The sequence below is a fragment of the Spermophilus citellus genome, assembly GCF_964194105.1.
Source record: "Spermophilus citellus genome assembly, chromosome: 17".
NCBI lineage: Eukaryota > Metazoa > Chordata > Mammalia > Rodentia > Sciuridae > Spermophilus > Spermophilus citellus.
In genome coordinates this window covers 17,396,490-17,416,440 of record NC_138199.1, presented here as the reverse complement: position 1 = coordinate 17,416,440, position 19,951 = coordinate 17,396,490, and the positions used below count along the sequence as shown (strand labels likewise).

The 19,951-nt window shown below is 37.8% G+C and overlaps 1 protein-coding gene across 1 annotated transcript; it reads right to left on the bottom strand.

Annotated features, from left to right (window-relative positions):
• Positions 1-382: 382 nt before the first annotated feature.
• On the bottom strand, positions 383-1,330 carry LOC308636610 (olfactory receptor 3A1; the record flags this gene model as incomplete). Its single annotated transcript, XM_081272190.1, has 1 exon — positions 383-1,330. One exon carries the CDS (start codon positions 1,328-1,330, stop codon positions 383-385), a length of 948 nt encoding a protein of 315 aa, XP_081128316.1.
• Between the last annotated feature and the right edge of the window lie 18,621 nt (positions 1,331-19,951).

The following is a 19,951-nucleotide window of genomic DNA, read 5'->3' as shown; positions in this document are numbered from 1 at the left end:
GAGGGAAAAATATGATCTCTTGGCAGGGTTGGGCAGGGGTGGGAGTTCTGAAATGCTTTTGGAACCCAAACTATAACTGAGTCTATGTCCTTCCACTTTTGCATGTTCTTACATTTCACCTTTACTCAGTAAAGGGAAGCCACAGTAACTGAAGTTATAATTTGTGGAAGGGACTGGCCTGATGGAATCTATAAACCCATTGTCTATAACTGGGTAGGGCTTCTTTGGGAAATGATAATTATCCCTTACAAAAAGTCCTCAAGTTCAGGGAGATAGAAGTTGTTCTGTACTATTTGGGCTAGTTCTTGGCTCCAGAGGATTTTTTTCTTTAGTCCAAAAAAAAAAAAAAAACCCACAGGGAGAAGAGACACTTGATACTTCCTTAAACCAGTGACCACCTCCCCAGGACCACCCTCCAGAGGGCAGCCTGCACATCAGGGTTCCTGAGGCTGTAGATTATTGGGTTTAGCATGGGGTTGATGACAGTATTAAAAATTCCAACAGCTTTATCCTTATCTGAAAGTTTGGCTGAACCTAGTCTCATGTAGTTAAAAATACCAGAACCATAGAATATGGCAACCACAGTGAGGTGGGAGCTGCATGTGGAAAAGGCCTTCTTCCTGCCCTCAGCTGAGCGGATTCGCAGGACTGCAGCTGCCACATGGATATAGGAGGTGACAATGAGAACCACAGGGGTTCCTGCCATTATGAAACCCACAGCGAAGAGCAGCATCTCGTTGAGCTGGGTGCTGGAACAGGAGAGTTGGAAGAGCTGGGGAAGGTCACAGTAGAAGTGATTGATCACATTGGGGCCACAGAAGTTGAGTGTGGATATGGCCACAGTATGGGTCAGTGCATTGGTGAAGGCACAAGCCCAGGATGCAGCCACCAGTATCCTCTGGACTGTCTGGCTCATGCGGGTGCTGTAGGTGAGGGGCCGGCAGATGGCCAGGAATCGGTCATAGGCCATAGCAGTCAACAGGAAGCAGTCCACCCCAACCAGCAGATGGAAGAAGAAAAGCTGTGTGAGGCAGGCTCCATATGGAATTGTACGCTTGTGGGACACAAGACGACCCAACATTGAGGGAATAGTGACAGTGATACACCCAATGTCCATCACGGATAGGTTCCCCAGGAAGAAGTACATGGGGGTGTGGAGTTTGGGTTCCACCAAGATGGCTGCCAGGATGCTGAGATTGCCCCCCACTGTGACCACATAAGCAAGGAGGAAAAGTACAAAGATCACTGGCCATAGCTCTGGTGTCTCCACCAATCCCAGCAGGATGAATTCGGTAACTGCTGTTCCATTGGCCCCAGATTTCGGCTGCATGAGTTCCTGCAGGGAAACACCCAAAGAAGAAGAAGAAAAAAAGAAATCAGTCCTCTAAATTGGCTTATTTAACCAAAAATAAGCTTTCTGTATTCCCAGGCCTCTACTAAATTCCCTCTGTCCAAGAAAGGACTTTTCTATTCCCCAGGCCACACTGTATTTAACTCCTTCACTACATCTACTTCAATACCTTTACTTCTTGTGAGGTACCAGGACAGGTGACATTACCACTCTGGACTTCCTTCCCTCCACTAGCTGAAATAATCTATTTGTAGGATTAGGAGGCATTAAAACCCTTAAGAAAAATAAATAAGCAAGAAGTATACTTCTGGTTTGAATACATAAGAGTAAATCTAGCACTTTCTCTTCTCAGATCTCATCCTTTACCAAACCAAGCAGGAGAATAAACATATAGATTCTGTCTTCAAAGAAACAATTAAATATCTAAAACTCCAGTCCATAAAACAGAATGGAAGGATTTGAGAACAGTGGAGATCAAATAGGAGAGTGGTAAGAAGTGGAGAGAGGGAATCCATGGCCGTCAAGAGCTAGATGAGTATAATTCTGTGAAAAAAAGGGGGCAGTCAAAAGGACCAATACTGAAAGAACTTGTTTGCAATAACAAGAGTAGAGTACAAAGTTTTGCATCATTTTTTTTAGAGTTGCATTCAAGAAGCAGAGGAAGGGCTAAATGAAGAATCAAATACACAGGCAAGTTGTAATCTAATACACAGACTACAGATAAGGCATAAGATTAAAAGTGAGAGAGGAAAATATACCATAACAGCTCCAAATTACGTGTCAACATTGATCATAGACTGATAAAGGCTAAAATAAATTCTCTCCAACTTGAAATCACAAAGTGAGTTTCTGCTAGGCCAAAACATATTCTTAGACTCTCCTGACACAAGTAGCTTACAAATATTTAGTTTAGCAATAACTCACTTCAGTCAAGGATTCAAAACCAAGAAACCACAGGATGGATACAAGGATTCTACAAGAAAAAGAAAAGAAAGAAGAAAAATAATAAAAGGTAGAATTCAGCCCATGGGAGGATCTTGCCATGGAATGGATGAAAATTGGGATCAAACATTTCACATCTATCCAAAAAATCTCAAGGAATAATTTTCCTTTATAAAACAAGAAGACAGAATAAAAATATAAGAGCTGAGGGAAGAGGTAATAAAAAGAACCTAAAATATGAGCTTGAAGAAGACAAGAAAAATGTTAAAGAAAATTTATAATAACTACAGGAAGAAAAGCAAAATTAGAAACAGCACAAGGAAAAAAATTCAAACAGACTCAGGAACAGCATTTTGTAAAAAGACAAATGAAATGAAAATAGAGGGAAAATTATAAACACAGGGCTAGACAAAGGATATTCAGTAGTTGTAAAATTGGAGTCACTAAACAAGGAAAGATAATGGAAAAGACCAACAATTTAAAGGCAAATTTCAATGAGAAAACATTTCAGAAATAAGAGTGTATTTGAATCTACAAATTGAAGGGGCAAAATTTATATTGAATGTTCTAGGAAAAATTTATATTGAATGCCAGTATTGTTATATGCCATTATGTTATTACTGATGATTAAAAAACAAAAAATAACAACAACAAAAAACAGAAACAAAGAATAGGTAACTAGGAAGAGACAAAAACAAACACACACAAAAATAAAATCAAAACAGTCAAACTAAAAAACCCACAAACAAAAACCTCAGATCAATTCTAAAGGAAAAAAAATTAAGATCATCTCTCTTTGCTCCAAAATAGCATTCAAAACAAAATCTAATGGAAAATTGCTAACAATGCATTTTTCCCAAAAAGGTGGTAAAAATATTACAACTATTTAGATTATCACTTATCATTCAAATATAAAATTAATTTTGTGATGCAAGAACTCCAGGACTAATCGTGAACATTAGGAATTTTTCTGACTTTATTCTTTTTTAAAATTTGTTCTTTTCTAGTTATACTTGACAGTAGAGTACATTTTGACATATTTGTACAAACATGGACTATATATTATCCTAATTAGGATCCCAGTCTTGTTGAAAAAGGCAGACATTAGAGTTTTCAAGCAGAGTTTAAAAAAACAAACTTTGGACAACAGAGAAAAATGAAAAATCTACAGTATATGAACTGGTGGTTAGTTTGAAATTTCATTAACTAAGGGACAAAGATAAAGTTATAATGGTAACCCTAAAACAAATCTTCCAAATTATGGGAAGAAACATTCCTGTAAAACAAAGACCTTACAGTGAAAGGATTTTTAAAAACACTATAAAAGCAAATAGGATGACATGAAAAAATAGAACAGAATTAGGATTAAACATACTTAAACAGGAAAGCTGAGCTGAGTGCAGTGGCACATACCTGTAATCCCAGCGACTTGGGAGGCTAAGGCAGGAGAATTGCAAGTTCTAAACCAGCCTCAGTGACTTAGTGATGTCCTGTCTCAAAAATAAAAAATAAAAAGTGGTTAAGCATCCCTGTGTTCAATTCCTGGTACCAAGCCCCCCCAAAACTCAATAAAGATGAATGGGCTAAACTCATCTAGTGAAATAAGTGGGTTTCAGATTGTATCTAAAAACATCCAACTTTAAGCTGATGCCAAAGTATCTTGCCAAAGCAAAGTTAACTTAAAAAGTTGAAGGTAAAGGAATACCAGTTGGTTGCAGTAAAAAATAAAGCAGTTATCATGATCTTAACAAGATCAATTTGAATTGGAAAGGAGGCCATAAGTGGAAAAACAGAAGAGCACTTTGTAATAATAAATAATAAAAAGATATAATAGCTATGAAAATGAATGCTGCAAATGTGTAGCATTGATACATAAGGAAGTTCAAGGAGAAATCGCCAGAAACAAGATAACAGTGAGTGTATTTCAGTGATCTACAGTCCATAGAGAGTTAAGTTGACAGAATAAATTGAGACTATTATAAAACCTCTGTATGAGATGCAGCTCAGTGGTAGTGTGCTTGCCTCACATGCTTCAAGCCCTGGGTTATGTTCTCAGCACTGTGGAATAAGCAAACACTCCAAGCAAACACACAAAACCTTCAATATAATTATTCAAAAGGTGGGACTAATTGATATCTAATTCACAGCAAGTGTTGTTTAAAGTCTAATTCCTATAATAAATTGTTTCAAATATTCATAGTGTTTCTGCTTCTTGGATTGATCACTGAATTGATATAAACATAATCAAAAGGCAAAGAACTTGGAAAAAATATTTTCAAATGACAGCAGACACAGTGGCCAACTTCCCTAATAGATAAAGAGCTACCTCATGTGTGTATGTGTGTGTGTGTGTGCATGTGTGTATATATGTGTATATATACCAATAAATCCATAGGAAAAAGGACAAAATACATTAACATTTCATAGATAAAATATATGAATATCTCTTAAAACAAGAAAGTATGATTTGAGTTTGCTTTTAACTAGAGGAATGCAAATTAAACTACCATAAAATTTTTCTCTTATCAGATTGGAAAAGACTAAAATATTATGGTAATTTGACTAAGAATGATTCCCTAGAGACTGGTCTTCTGCAGAAATTGTCTATAACTGAGGTGTTGACGTGGTTGATTCTGATTCAGGCTGCAGAAGATCTCATGCCACAGGTTCCACCATATCCTAGAGCTGTAGCTGTCAAGCTTGGACCTTAGGCCCCTGATTATGCCGGGGGTTGGGGGGGTGCTGGTATTTTTCCATTCATGCAGCCTATGAAAGTGAGGTGGCATCCCAGACTGTGATGGGCATGGAGGACCTGAGTTCCTGATACCATTTCTATTTCTATAAGTTTTCTCTCTATAAATGCTGCCCCGGTATGTTATCCATCTACTCTTTCTGATTTTGTTTGACAAGATGTGGGAAAACAGACCCTCTCATTAGTGATCAATAGAATAAAAATGGATATAAATTCAAAAGAAAAAGGGCAATATGAAAATATCTTTTAAAATTATAAACATTTACCTTTTACCTATTTTTCTTTTATCTATTGGAATTTATTCAATAGTTATATGGTCACATGTAAGAGATGACATATTGTGAGGTTATTTATTGCAAATTTGTTTGTTCTTTCTCTTTTGCTCTTTGGCTTCTGATGAGCTGAGTAATTTTGCTCTACTTTGCTCTCTTACCGTGTTGTGCTGCTTTTCCACTGACCAAAGAAATAGGGCCAACTGATCATCAACTGGAACCTCAAAAAATGTGAACCAAAATTGACCTTTTCTCTTTATAAGTTGATTAACTCAGAGATTTTGTTATAGTGATAGAAAATTAACTAACACACATCTAAATAGACATTTCACAAAAGAAGATATACAAATGTCCAATAGATATATGAAAAATGTTCGTTATCAGTAACAATCAGGGAAATGCAAATTAAAACCACACTGAGATATTGCTTCACATGTGTTAGAATCATTATTATAAAAAAAGACCCAAGATACTAAATGTTGGTGAGATTTTAACAAAAAGCTAACCCAGTACACTGTTAATGGAAATATAAATTAGTACAGCTATTATGAAAATGAATATGGTTTCAACCCCTCCGAATATCATATTATCTAGCAATCTTATTTGACTTATTAAAATCAGTAATGTTGAAGAGCTATCTGCACTCCCATGTTCAATGACGCATTATTCATGAAAGCTAAGGTATGGAAGCAACATAGGTGTCCATCACCAAATAAATGGAAAAAGAGGCAGTGCATATAATGGAATACTCTTCAGCCTTAAAAAGCAGGAAATTCTGTCATTTGTGGCAGCATGGATGAATCTAGAGGACATTATGCCAAGTGAAATAATCCAGGCACAGAGAGAAAAGGACTTTGGGTTATCATTTCACTTGTAATCTAAAAAACACTGAACTTGCAGTAGTAGAAAGTAGGATGGTGGTTACCAGAAGCTGGGGGATGGGGAAAGAGAAGATGCAGATCAGACAGTATGAAATTTCAACTAGACAGGAGGAATAAGCTTCACTGATCTATTGCACAGAATGGGGATGGTGATAATTAACAATAATGCAGTGTATATTTCAAAATTACTGAAAGAGTAGAAAAAGCATATGAGATGATGAATTTGCTAATTAGCTTGATTTAATTATTTTAGAGTGTAAACAGGTAGTAAAACATCATATTATGCCCTATAAATATATATAATTGTCATTTGGCAATTAAAAGTAAAATAAAGAAATAATTATCCTAGTAGCAATCTTTATGCTTTTAAAGATGTTAAGAAAAGGTCTTTAAAAAAAAAACAAAAAACCTTTAATTAGTAGAATATCTGTATGCCATATAAACCTCATAGCACAGGGGAAGATTTAAGAATACAAATATTTTCATGTGGTTAGCATATATCTGACAATAAAATCTAAAAATCTTATGAAGAAAAAACATCATAAGAGAACAATGTTAGTCAGGATTATAGAAACAAAATGCTAAAAGTAACCACAGGAAATTTTAAAAATCAGTATATTTAAAAGAATAATTGATCATTATTAAGTTATAGCCTTCGTAACAAATATGTCAGTAGAGTTATACAATACATCAGCTCATTTGCCTGTAGACATGTGCTGCCACAGGTCAACACCCAATCTTCCTTTAAAAGAAAAAGTATTCCTGCTGTAGTTACCTAGGAGCGGGTTATTATAGTATCCTTCCTATTAATAACAAATTATCCCATGAATATCAGGAGCAGAGAGGGAGCCACTGTTACATCTGTTTTAAATAATTGTCCTGGAATCATTAACAAAATTAGTGTCAAGAAATAAAAAAAAATGGTTATTTTTTGGAGAGAGGAAAAAGCTATTTGTCTATAAAAAAGAACCATCAAAATAATAGTGGCACACAAAAAAGGAAATATACAAAATCTCTTAAAATTCTTACTTCCAATATATTGATGGGAAATATAGTGAAAAATATATTCAGAAACACATTTTGGGGGTGGACACCAGGGATTGAACTCAGGGGCACTTGACCACTGAAACACATCTCCAGCCCTATTTTGTATTTTATTTAGAGACAGGGTCTCACAAGTTGCTTAGGGTCTCGCTAAGTTGCTGAGGCTGTCTTTGAACTTGAAATCCTCCTGCCTCAGCCTCCTGAGCTGCTAGTATTACAGGCGTGCACCACTGTGCCTGGCTTAAAGTGACATTTTTTGACTTCAACACTCTCAGTACACTTTACTCTTATTCTACATGGCATGTAACCTTAGCCCAGTCATTTAGCTATTTATCCTACTTACTCAGTTCCTTTTAAGGGCAAAATTTGTGTCTGATTCATCTTCAGGAACTGTATGCATACACCCATTTTACTTATGAACACTTTCATAAATAAATGCATGGCAGCACCAGCTGATGAATAGAATTCCTGACAAAGAGGGCATCCTGGTGGCTAATAGGAATTAGGAAAGGGTTTTTGGACAAGTGGAATTTATATGAGGGACGACTCCTTCCTTTTCCTAGTTGGGTGTGCAGGTGTCACAATCCATACACTGACATACAGCTTTTATAAAAGCTACACAAATATTTTTTTACAGTCAGAAGAAATATTTCTCAAAACCAAGTAATTCATGGTCAGAATGATAGATACTGTCTCACTCTCTCAATAAGGGACAGACTATATGTCAGATCTCTGAATCATTCACTGGGCTCTCCATCCAGGATGTCTGTGATGGACGGGTGGCAAGTGGTCAGGGATGAGGAAGCCCTTCACTTGTGGGGGCTATGAGAGTCCCAGGCTTCTTTCATATGCCATGACCTCTCCCTGCTCTGAGGCTCCAACAAGTCCTTCATGCACCAGGGCTGGCCTTGGGGCCTGGCCAGGCTGCTCTCTAAGGACTGGATTCTAAGCAGGGAAATTGAACATTGAATCTCCTTCCACATACACCAAACAGAATCTGTAAACAAGCTGCCCCTGAAAAAGAGGGGATTGGAAATGTGCCTGGAGAAAGAGTCTCAGTCCCTGGGATAGAGACTCCGCTCTTCTACCCACTTGATGTGTCATCCTGAGCGAGTCTCTTGTTTTTGCTTTTGAGATTTTGATTGCCACATCTGCAAAACCTGGAGGTCTGTCTCACTGAGAAACAGAAACTCTTTCTTATGATGTGGGAGCAGAGGGAGGGCCTTGAGAGAACTCACCTTGTGATGGCACAGAAGCCAGCAATCTTTCCTGGAAAGGGATGGGAGGGGTCACGAAGCTGCATAAGCTCAGTCAGCTGCACTGAAAGCAAAAGGGGGTTAAATATATATGGAAATGAGATAAAGAGAGGCGAGACCATCTCTACCGTGGGGCTTTTTCATCATAGTGTCAGCCTCTTGGGTCCTCAAAATTAGTCCCTAGGAGGAGGAGGGTATGGGGAGAGCCCAGGGCAAATCAATAATACAAGCCCTAATAAATACTGCAGTGGTGAAGCAGCAGGGGTCACCCTGGTGAGGAGCTAGGATTTCTCTGATGTGTTCATCTCCACTCCCATGTTAATCTATGGGGATAGTTAGGGGAAATAGTACAAAAACTAAATTTAACAGATGGGAACATCAAAAAGCTGGTGTTCAAAGTCACCTGGGAGCTAGAGGTAGAGCCAGGATTGAATCTAGGTCCCCAGATTGAGGATATGGATCTCCTGGATGCCTGTTCCAAACAGGATTTGGGGGTGGAGATAGAATGACTCATAAACCTGAAGATGAAGAAGAAACTTGCCTTGGATCTGGGAATAAGGGGGATACTCAAGAAAGAAGAGAAAAGTGGGAGAGGTCTTTTCCAACTTCAAATTCTTAATAAATCCCCAAGAACAAAGTGTATCCCACCCAGGGCCTATTAGTGAGGACTGTGTCTTGGGAGCCACATAATGATCCTGGGAGAGGTGGGGGAAGCACTGTGCTGTGCTAGAAGAAGCTGGTGGCAGGGGACAGCGGGGAGGGGACAGCTGTGAAGTTGTTCTTCACCGTGATTTTCCAGGCCAGGCCCTTGGAAATTTAGAGTCTGATGACAGATATGATGAAAGAGGAGAAATTAGAGCAGACTCTCAGCCCCTTCTCAAACAACTACTTATCCACCCAACCCCAGGAGGTAGCATGCTCTCTGTGGGAAACCTGTTTTATAATGGATAGATCTGACTTCTATTTATTAGCAACTGCTGACCTCTTTGGGCCACAGTTTTCTTATCTGTGAAATGTACTTAATATCCCCTCTTAGGGTTGGTGGGAGAATTAAATGAAGTAATCCACAACATCCCTAGTAGGAAGCCATCAATAATGTTATTAACAACTGACAGCATGTTTCACATGCATATTATTATGCACCTGGCACTATACCATGTGCTTTATTTATTTACTTATTTTATTTCTTATATACATGACAATAGTGGAATGAATTACATTCATAATTATCCATTCACAGCACGATTTTTCCTAACTCCGTATATAAAGTATGTTCTTTAGTTGTGTTAAATCTCAATCAAATCTTCCAACAATTCTATGAGGTGGGTACCTTTATTATTCCCACTTTATAAATAAATAAATTGAAGTTCAAACTAATTCAGTAACTTACCTGACGACAGGCAGGAAATCGAGGGTTAGGGTATATAATCTCAATACCTTTGCCAACCTACTCTCCACATCCTTCCATTAGCTCCTTTTGACCAGTGTAATTTTAGCTTCTGATTGTGGTGACAATTTCTGCCAAATAAACCATGGAATATGTTCCAGAATGAACCAAAGACATCCCTATTCAGTAATAGCATCCTGTGCACCATCTATAATAGCCACCTATAGCACTAAATCTAACTTCCAGTGGCTATCTTCAGTCTAACTCTTTTGCTCTTCCATTATACCTGTTACTTATTCTCAATGAAAGAAATCATAACTGGTAGTGTGGGAAACTACCACACAACTTCCAATTGGTGGAAGATATTAAAAACAAAGAAGAAAGTAAAATAGTAAATTGGGAGACTGTGTGGAATTATTTGCAAAATATGTGGCAAAGGATTAATATCCGCACAGGCAATAAAAAAATAATGATCCATTAAAAAAGAGGCAAAGGACATGCAGAGACAATTACCAATGAAAAAATTCAAATGAATTACATTAGTCCACTCATGTTGCCATAACAAAATACAATAGATTGAATAGCTTAAATAGTAGAAATGTATTATCTTACAATTCTGGAAGCTGGAAGTCCAAGATCAGTGTGTCAGCATGGTCAGATACTGATGAAGATTCTCCTCCTGCTTTGTAAACAGCCCTTTTTACTACTTCCTTACATGACAAGGAGAAAGAGAGAAGTGGGTGGAGATCTTCTTCTTATGAGGCCATAGCTCTGTTATATTAGGGCCCTACCCTTATAAACTTGTTCAACCTCAATTACTTTCTAAAGACTGTGTCTCCAAATAAATCATGTTGGGGGTCAACACTTCTACATGTAAATTTTTAGAGAAACACAATTCAGCCCATATCCACGAACAATAAATATTTAGAAGTACATTTATCTTTATGTGAACATCAAAAATACATATCAAATAATAAATAGTAATTTTCAACCACTATATTATCAAAAATTAGGATAATTTATTTATAACAGCCACAGTTATCAAATGGATAACTTGGAGAACAAGCAGTTTCATTCATCACTGGAATAATAAAATAGTATGGAATTTTTGTAGGATAAGAGGAAATTATATATTAAAATCTAAAATTTTATTTTATTCAACCTAGGAATTTTACTTATCATAACTTATGGAAATGCTTACAGAATAATAAAAACATTCTGGTGGTTCAGGAGGCTGAGGCAGAAGGATCTCAAGTGGAAACCAGCCTCAGCAACTTAGTGAGTCCCTCAGCAACTTAGGGAGACTCTGTCTCAAAATAAAAAAGTTTAAAAAGGCTGGGAATGTGTCTCAGTGCCCTGGGTTTAATCCCTGGTGCCAAAAATGAATGAATGAATGATTGACTGAATGAATAATTACACCATTCTAAAGAATATTCTATATGTTATTTATTGTAAATCCAGAAAATCTAGAAGCAATTTAAACTTTATCATATGGCTAAATAAATTATGGTTTATTCATAAATTAAATCTGGGTAACCATTAAAATGGAAATGGTAAGTTTTTAGATATTTGACAGGTAAAAGAATCTACCTATCATGTACTGTGTAAACAACAACTATGACATAACATGCCCCTATTTATATGAAATAAATGTAAACAAATTTTTATTGATATAAAGATACATTAACATGTTTATATATTAAAAATTAAAAGAATAAGCACTAAATTTTTAAAAATACCTTTATTTATTTATTTATTTATTTATTTATTTATTTATTTAGTGCTGAGGATCAAACCCAGGGCCTTGCACGTGCTAGGCAAATGCTATACTGCTGAGCCACAACCCCAGCCCAGCACCAAAATTTTTTAAATTTTATTTATTCTAATTTGTTATATATGACAGCAGAATGCAATTCAATTCATATTAAACAAATAGAGCACAATTTTTCATGTCTCTGGTTGAACACAAAGTAGAGTCACACCATTCATGTCTTCACACTCGTACTTAGGGTAATGATGTCCATCTCATTCCACCGTATTTCCTACCCCCATGCTCCCTTCCTCCCCTTTGCCCTACCTAAATTTTGTCAATTCCTCCCATGCTTCCACCCCCAACCCCATTATGAATCAGCATCCTTTATCCGAGAAGACTTCCAGCATTTATTTTTTTGGGATTGGCTTACTTCACTTAGCATCATATTCTCCAACTCCATCCATTTACCTGCAAATGCCATTATTTTATTCTCTTTTAATGCTGAGTAATATTCCACTGTGTATATATACTGAATTTTCTTTATCCATTCATCTACTGAAGGGTATCTATGTTGGATCCACAATTTAGCTATTATGAATTGCCAGCACCAAATTTTTAACAGTGGTTATTTTATAAGAATTATGAAGTTTGGGGGCAGAGAAAGTAAGGGTTTTGATTTTAATTTTCTATTGTTAAAAGTTTGTTTTGTTTTCATTTTCATAAGTGCAGTTCCTAATGAAAAATTTTAAAATCAATGAACATTTCCATTTTGAAAAAACAACAATAGTGAGAAATCCCCAAGGAAATAAAGAGTAATTTATTAATTTCACAATTAAGTACCCCAAAATCTTGCGATGTCAACAGGATAGTTTTCTTTAAAAAAATATTTATTTTTTAGTTGTAATTGGACACAATACCTTTATTTTATTTACTTTTATGTGGTGCTGAGGCTTGAACCCAGGGCCTCACGTGTGCTAGGCGAGTGCTCTACCACTGAGCCACAACACAAGCCCTCAAATTGTTTTCTATAATGTCTCTCTTCCTGATTATTTTTCTATTTGATTGTATACACTTTACCCCATTCGTTTTATTTTAATTGCATTTCATATATACAGCACTAATACAAGCATACCAGTATTGCATATGCAGTAAGTGCTCTCAGCTGGAGAATCAAAATTACTTTAGCTAGGAATTCAGACAAACCTGGCAATGCTGGGAGGGTCCCAGCAAATTCATCATATGTGAGGGGCACATTGGAAAATGATTTGTGGGTTTTTTCTTTAAATCTGAGTTCATTAATTCCATTCCTAATTAGAGACCTTACAGAATTTCTTGTATGTGTGCACCAGGAGATGTGTACAAAAAATGTTCATAGCAGCAGAGTATCTTCAAACAGAAATGAAATGACCCACCATGGAACACTGAGCGCCATGAGATGCAGCCATGGAAATAAATGAACAACAGTGTAGGCACTGGTATAGAGAGCCACACAAACAAGACAGAGTGAGATAAGTACTCCAAAAGAGAATGACTAGTGACTCATATAGTGCGTGGGCTCTCTCTCATTCATTGAGGAGGTCCAGGGAACAGGGTAGAGGGGAGTGTGTCTGCAGAGTTGCTAATCAAGACCTATGGAGACCAAGCAGGACGCAGGTCTGATTTTTTTTTTTTTTTTTTTGCGCAGTTACCATGCATATATACTCAGGCAGTAGCTAAGCAGATTACAGGCAGCCACCAGGGCAATTTCTGCTAACTGTGCTTGCAGTGACCAGTGGAGGAGTGGATCATGGAGCAAGCACACGGACTGCAACACATGGCCTCACTCTCATGGCTGTGCCTCTGGGGTAAGTGGGCTGCCGCTCACACACCTAGCATGGGGGAGTGGTTTGCCACTCAAACACCCTTAATTATGCCATGTATGCAGTACTCCATGCACTTGTCCCCACAATATAGACCATTTATGTAAGTTTTGTAACTGAAACTCTTTTCCTTGAATCCAGTGTGCATTGGGAAGCAGAATAGAGAGGACTGGCACCAGAAGATGAGCTCTCTCTGGTGCATTCTATGCCTTGTCATTGGACTTGGGCTTATGAACTCAGTCTGCCTTCTTCAGGGAAGCTCCACCCCCCAACCCCACCCCGGCTATGCATGCTGACCCTGGTCAGACCCAGTGTTGCTAGGTCTGTCTGAATCCCAAGGTAAGTTAATTTTGAGTCTCAAGCTAAGAGCACCACTGCATATGTAATATTGTTATGCTCGTATTAATGTTGTATTTAAGAAAAACATTAAAAATAAAATGAATGGGGCAAAGTATGGTTAGTCAAACAGAAAATTAATCAGAAAGACAGACATTGTGGAATCTTTTAGCACTACTGGGACCTAAAGTGCGGGCTTGTGGTAAGCTCATGCTCTCGAATAAAATTCACACCCCTATCATCTATAAGTAAACATTATATCATCATCATCTGTTGCTGTTATCTTCATTATCACCCTCATAAGTCCTGATATAGATTACATTGCCTAAAAACTCAAAGAAATTTGCTTCCTTTTACTACATGATTACATAAGGTCTCTGAATTTGCCATGTTTACCAAGTAAATGTCTTTTCTACTTATCTTCATAGTTAAATGAATTAAAATACCTCTGTTTACAAAAAAGCCACCATATATTGTCACTTGTATTCTTGATAATTGCCGCTCTGACTGGAATGATAGGAAATCTCAGTGTAGTTTTAATTTGCATTTCTCTAATTGCTAGAGATACAATTTTTTCATGTATTTGTTGACCATTTATATTTTTTCTAAGAAGTATCTGTTCAGTTTCTTTGCCCATTTGTGGATTGGGTTATTTGTTTTTGAGGTGCTAAGTTTTTTGAGTCAGAATGGCAATTATTAAGAATACAAGTAACAGTAAATATTGGCAAGGATATGGGGAAAATGATTCACTCATACATTGCTTGTGGAATTGCAAATTGGTGCAACCACTCTGGAAAGCAGTATGAAGATTCCTTAGAAAATTTGGAAAGGAACCACCATTTGCCACAGTTATCCCTTTTGGTATATATCCAAAGGGTTTAAAATCAGCATACTATAGTGCATACACATTAATGCAGCCACATTAATATTTATAGCAACTCAATTCACAATAGCTAAGCTATGGAACCAAACAAATTGCCCTTCAATAGATGAGTGGATACAGGAAATGTGTTATACATAAACAATGGAATATTACTCAGCCATAATGAAGAATGACTTTATGACACTTGCAAGTAAATGGATAGATCTGGAGTCTATCATACTAAGTGAAATAAGCCAGTTCCCAAAAGCCAAAGGTTGAAACTTTTTGCTGATCTATGGAAGCTAATCCACAATAAGGAGGAAGATGGGAAGAATAGATATTCAGTACATTAGGGGGAAGGAAAGGGTGGAAGGGGGATAGAAAAAGGAAAGACGGTGGAATGAATCAGAAATAATTTCCTATGTTCTAATATGAATATATCATAGTGAATCTCACCATCATGTGCATCTATAAAAATGGGGTACTAATTAGAATAAAATATATTTCATGCTTGTATAATTGTATCTAAATGAATTCTACACTCATGTATAACTAAAAAAACCAATAAAGTTAGGGCTGGGGATGTGGCTCCAGCGGTAGCGCGCTCGCCTGGCATGTGTGTGGCCCAGGTCGATCCTCAGCACCACATACAAAGATGTTGTGTCCGCCGAGAACTAAAAAATAAATATTAAAAAATTCTCTCTCTCTCTCTCTCTCTCTCTCTCTCTCTCTCTCTCTCTCTCTCTCTCTCTCTTAAAAAAAACACCAATAAAGTTAAAAAAAAAAACCAAGCCACCAGTTAAAACTCTCTTAAAACAAAGATACAGAAAAAGAATATGAATAATATAAGTAGGGGATAAGAAGAATATGTGTTTCTTCTTTCTCTTACATAGAATACAAGTAATTAAGTCATTATTTACTTTTGTCACAAGGTAATAGGAATGTAATCTTGTGAATGTGGACTGTTAGTGTATGAGACAGGTCTGTGCACAAATTAATGGGTAATAACTTCTCAGGACATAGGACAAAAATCAGAGATGCAAAGACTTGGTTTCATTATTATTGATAATAGTGAAACATTAGAAATTAAATGTCAATTGGCCAAGTAAATTTTGGTACATGCAAATTATAGCGTACCAGAAAGTCATAACATTTTGAAGAATAGTACATTAAATTATGCTCAAATATAAAGACTGTGTTTTAAGAAAGCTGAAAATAAAATTTTATACAATTTCTTGTATTCTCTAAGCAAAACAAAATGTTAAAATGCATGTGTGTGAATGTGTGTACATGTGCAAACATGGCATCCAGAGACAGAGTGATCAGGGGATAACTCGTTAACACCTGACTTCTTCATGGGGTGGTAAGCTCCATGTGTGCAGGGACCATGTCTGTTTTTGGTCATGTCTTGACTAGCACAGGGCTTGACTCAATTAATTGTTGTTCAATCAATGAATGGAACCTTCCCATCTCCATTAAGAGAGGTAAGGAGTAGCATCTGTTTGAAGGTCAGGGAGCTCTGGGTACTCATTTCTTCACTTTTAGTAGCTTAGCAAGAATTTGGTCCATCAGCTCAGTGGAAGAGTGGACTAATGGTGGCTGAGCTCCACTGGAGCCTCCCTGTTTTAACAAGGTTATATCTTCATCCAGGAAGCACCAGCGTTGTGCCAGTCGCCTACATGCTCCCACTCCACTTTCAGTTCTTATAAATATGAATGGTGTTTGTGGGGGTGGAGTGCCTCTCTACTGAAAAGCTTGCCTTTGTGTGTCCAGTCTAGGGATGCTCACCCTGGACTTCATTCTGTGTGGGATAGGAGGAATGCAGGGGACCATTGTGTTATGCAACTTTTTTGTTTGTAATTTCTTCCACCATAATTTGTGTGGTTCTATTAGTTTGTTTGTGTGCACATGAGCACAAATATATTTTGTACAAAAAGGGGACATGATATACTCTTACTTTTTCTTCTTGAGGTCCCTGTGAGTTCTTCAGATAGAAATATCCACATATAGGTATTAGAGCAAACAGAGTAGTGTCTGGGATGGACATAATTCAGGGTCACCAGCATGCATTTGCCTTCAGATTGCTGTAACCCTATAAAGGAAGGTTATCTGGCCCAGACCCCAAAGCTTATGGATGGTTTCCTAGAAGACAGAAGACCTGCACTGGGTCTTCCTGGATAGAGTTTCCTGGGCTAACAGTGTGTGAGAAATGGAAATGTCTAGGAAGTAAACAAAGCTTTTGTTAGTCCGTTGGATGGAAATACATATGATGCATTCCATTTGGGTTCTGTAACCCAGAGGTCCTCTTCCACAGATAACTGTCAACAGAAATCTCAACTCATCCTAATTCCCTATTAATGTCTCTTGGCCCATGACAGCCTCAAGCCAGTGGGAAATCTTTATTAATGAACAAGAAGTTGTTAAAAATGTTATTTGCTGCCTAAAGTCACTTTCAGGAATTAGTAAAAATAGGGTGGTCCTGGTCTAGTAGATGCTCTAAACCTTTATCTGCCCTTATGGTGTTGGAGACAGGAAGCTAGAAAACATCTAGAATCAGATGCTACAGGATCTAGATTGTACAATGAGAGCAGAGAAAAAGGGAAGACATTTGTATGAGACTAGAAGACAAGCTGGATTTGAGGATGGTCATATCATGTGAGGTAAACTTGTGAGACATTGGAGAGGACATTGTTCCAGGGATGCACTAGGAGCAGATCTCTTCCCAGACTTCATCTTCCACTTCTCCCCATGTTGCAAACAAAGCTGAAGAGTCTCAAGTCGTTTCCTCTTCTGAAATGACAGGCTAGTCTAAACCCTAACCCTCAAATCTCAATTCTAGCCCCAAACACCACATGACTTTTTAGACTTTAAGATTTTGAGATTCATTTTAACACTATAAAATGCTAGGAATAAGAATGCTGATTATTTTTTTAAGAGAGAGAGAGAGAGAGAGAGAGAGAGAGAGAGAGAGAGAGAGAGAATCTTTTTTTGTAAATGGATACAACACAATGCCTTTATTTATTTATTTATCTATTTATTTTTAAGGGGTGCTGAGGATCAAACCCGGGTCCTGCCCGTGGTAGGTGAGTGCTCTACTGCTGAGCCATAATCCTAGCCCAAGAATGCTGATTCTTAATAAGTGCATAAAACCACATATGTAAAATAAATTATTTTTTCTGCAAAAGTTGTACCTGGAAATACTGAGAAAGTTCAAAAAAATTTTTAAAGTTACTAGATCATTATCTGTTTGGCAAAGGGAGATGTTTACCTGTTCTTGGTCTCCTGAAGACACTAATTTCTGAAGCCTCCAAGGGGTAACAAGGTGGAGAAGAAAAATCCCAATGTGAAAATGACGTCAGCCAAGTTGTTTGTCTCTGTGTCTATTGGTCCTTTATAAGCTCTCCTTCTGTGGGGTCCACTGGGCTGGCATGACTGTCCCTCTTCTTTGCCCATGAAGTGCCAGTTAAGTCTTCTTAGCCAGGTGAGTGCCATCCCTGCTGCATACTCACAACTGAGTTTCCATGAAAGTGAAGTTCTCCCTCTGGACTCTGGACTAGCTTTTCCTTCCCCTGCAAAACTCCAGTGGGACTTAGGTATTTGATTGTGAGAGGGCAGAAGGAAGCAGTCAGCAAAGACTAAGTTTTTGAGCCACACTAATTGAGAGGATGGCAAGCCTGTTACCAAAATAGTTCCATGAAGGGCAGATCAGGATGGAAAGAGGGCAGTTCAGCTTTGGAGAGACTGGGTTGGAGGTAACGGTCAGAACATGTCCATGCGGTAAAGGTCACACCTGCAGATGGCAGTTGACCCATTATGGACCTGAGGACACTATTCCTCCAGATGTGTCTTCTTCTGCTCTTGCCTTTTGCCCTGGAGGATCTTTGACTCAAGCCATTTCCTTTGTGAATTAGGCTCCAGGTGAGTGAATTCAATATCTACCCCCTCAGGAAGAGGTCGATGTAGGCTACCAGGTATTTTGTTGGGGTGGCCACTTTGGGGCTAAGCAGTGGCTCCCACACATGATCATCATACATGGCTCTGTAACTATTGCTTTATCTGGTCATTAAGCCCATGATACTATATGGGTTAGATGATGACTGATTAGATTCAGTAGAAAAAAGGAGCAAAAAGCTAAGTGGTGGTAGAACTGGAAGCAGAGTGGAATTTGGAGTCTGGTTCTCTTCTTACTCAACACTCCTTCTGGGAGAGATCAACTGCGTATCCAGTGAGGCAGCTCAACTTTGTATCTACTCCATCACCTGAGAGCTTAAACCTTTAAACTTTCACTCTTCTCGAAGCTCATTTTAGATTCTTATTCAGTAAAATGTCAGTACTTTGGACCCCAAATTTCCTAGATTCTATATGGAGAAATGCAAAACAATCTGACTATTTAGAAAATCTAAAAGGCTGTTAGTCACTGATTTTGGAGCTGGAAATGTCTTCAATGATGTGTCTTCATGCAATTTCCCGATTTATCATTGCATTTTTACCTTTTTCTGAGGAGTTCAGGTGGAGGCTCATGGCTTCACAAGTTAATCATTTAATAGTCTGGGCCACAGGAATCACCTCACTGCTACCATCACTCATAGTCAGTCCTCTGACTCTGTGAGTTCTATATCCTTGGAGTCAACTCAGCACAGATAAAAAAAATATTTGAAAAAGAATTGCATCTGTGCTGAACCTGTAGAGAAGTTTTACTTGTCATTATTATCTAAACTGTATAGTGTTACAACTATTTACATGACTTTTACATTGCAAGAGGTAATATACATAATCTAGAGATGACTTAAAGTATGTGGGAGAATGTGCATAGATTACATGCAAAGACTATGCCACTTTATCTATGAGACTTGAGCATCTGCAGGATTTGGTATCCAAGGAGTCCTGGAACCAAAATCCCAAGGTTACCAACTGTAAGACTGTAAGATGACATTCATATGTGGAGGTTGGAGATGCAGGTTGGAGGCACCGTGTCTACCCCCTTCTCCCAAAGCTTCCCTTTCATCCTCTGGGATCTGTGTACCCCTAAACTATCACAGTGCTGCCACCTGCAGACTTGAGGTTTCTTTCCTGGAAATTTGGCCTCTGGAAAATTGTCTGTCCCTCTAACTCAATGTCCCTCAAATGTCACTCTTGTTCTTTTTATATCAGTTTATCTATCTCTGTTTGTGGCTGTCCAATGCCTCTGTTCTTGCCCACAAAGAGTCAGATTTATCAAGCCTTTTCTTATTATAGCTCAATCTTTAACTTTCTCCT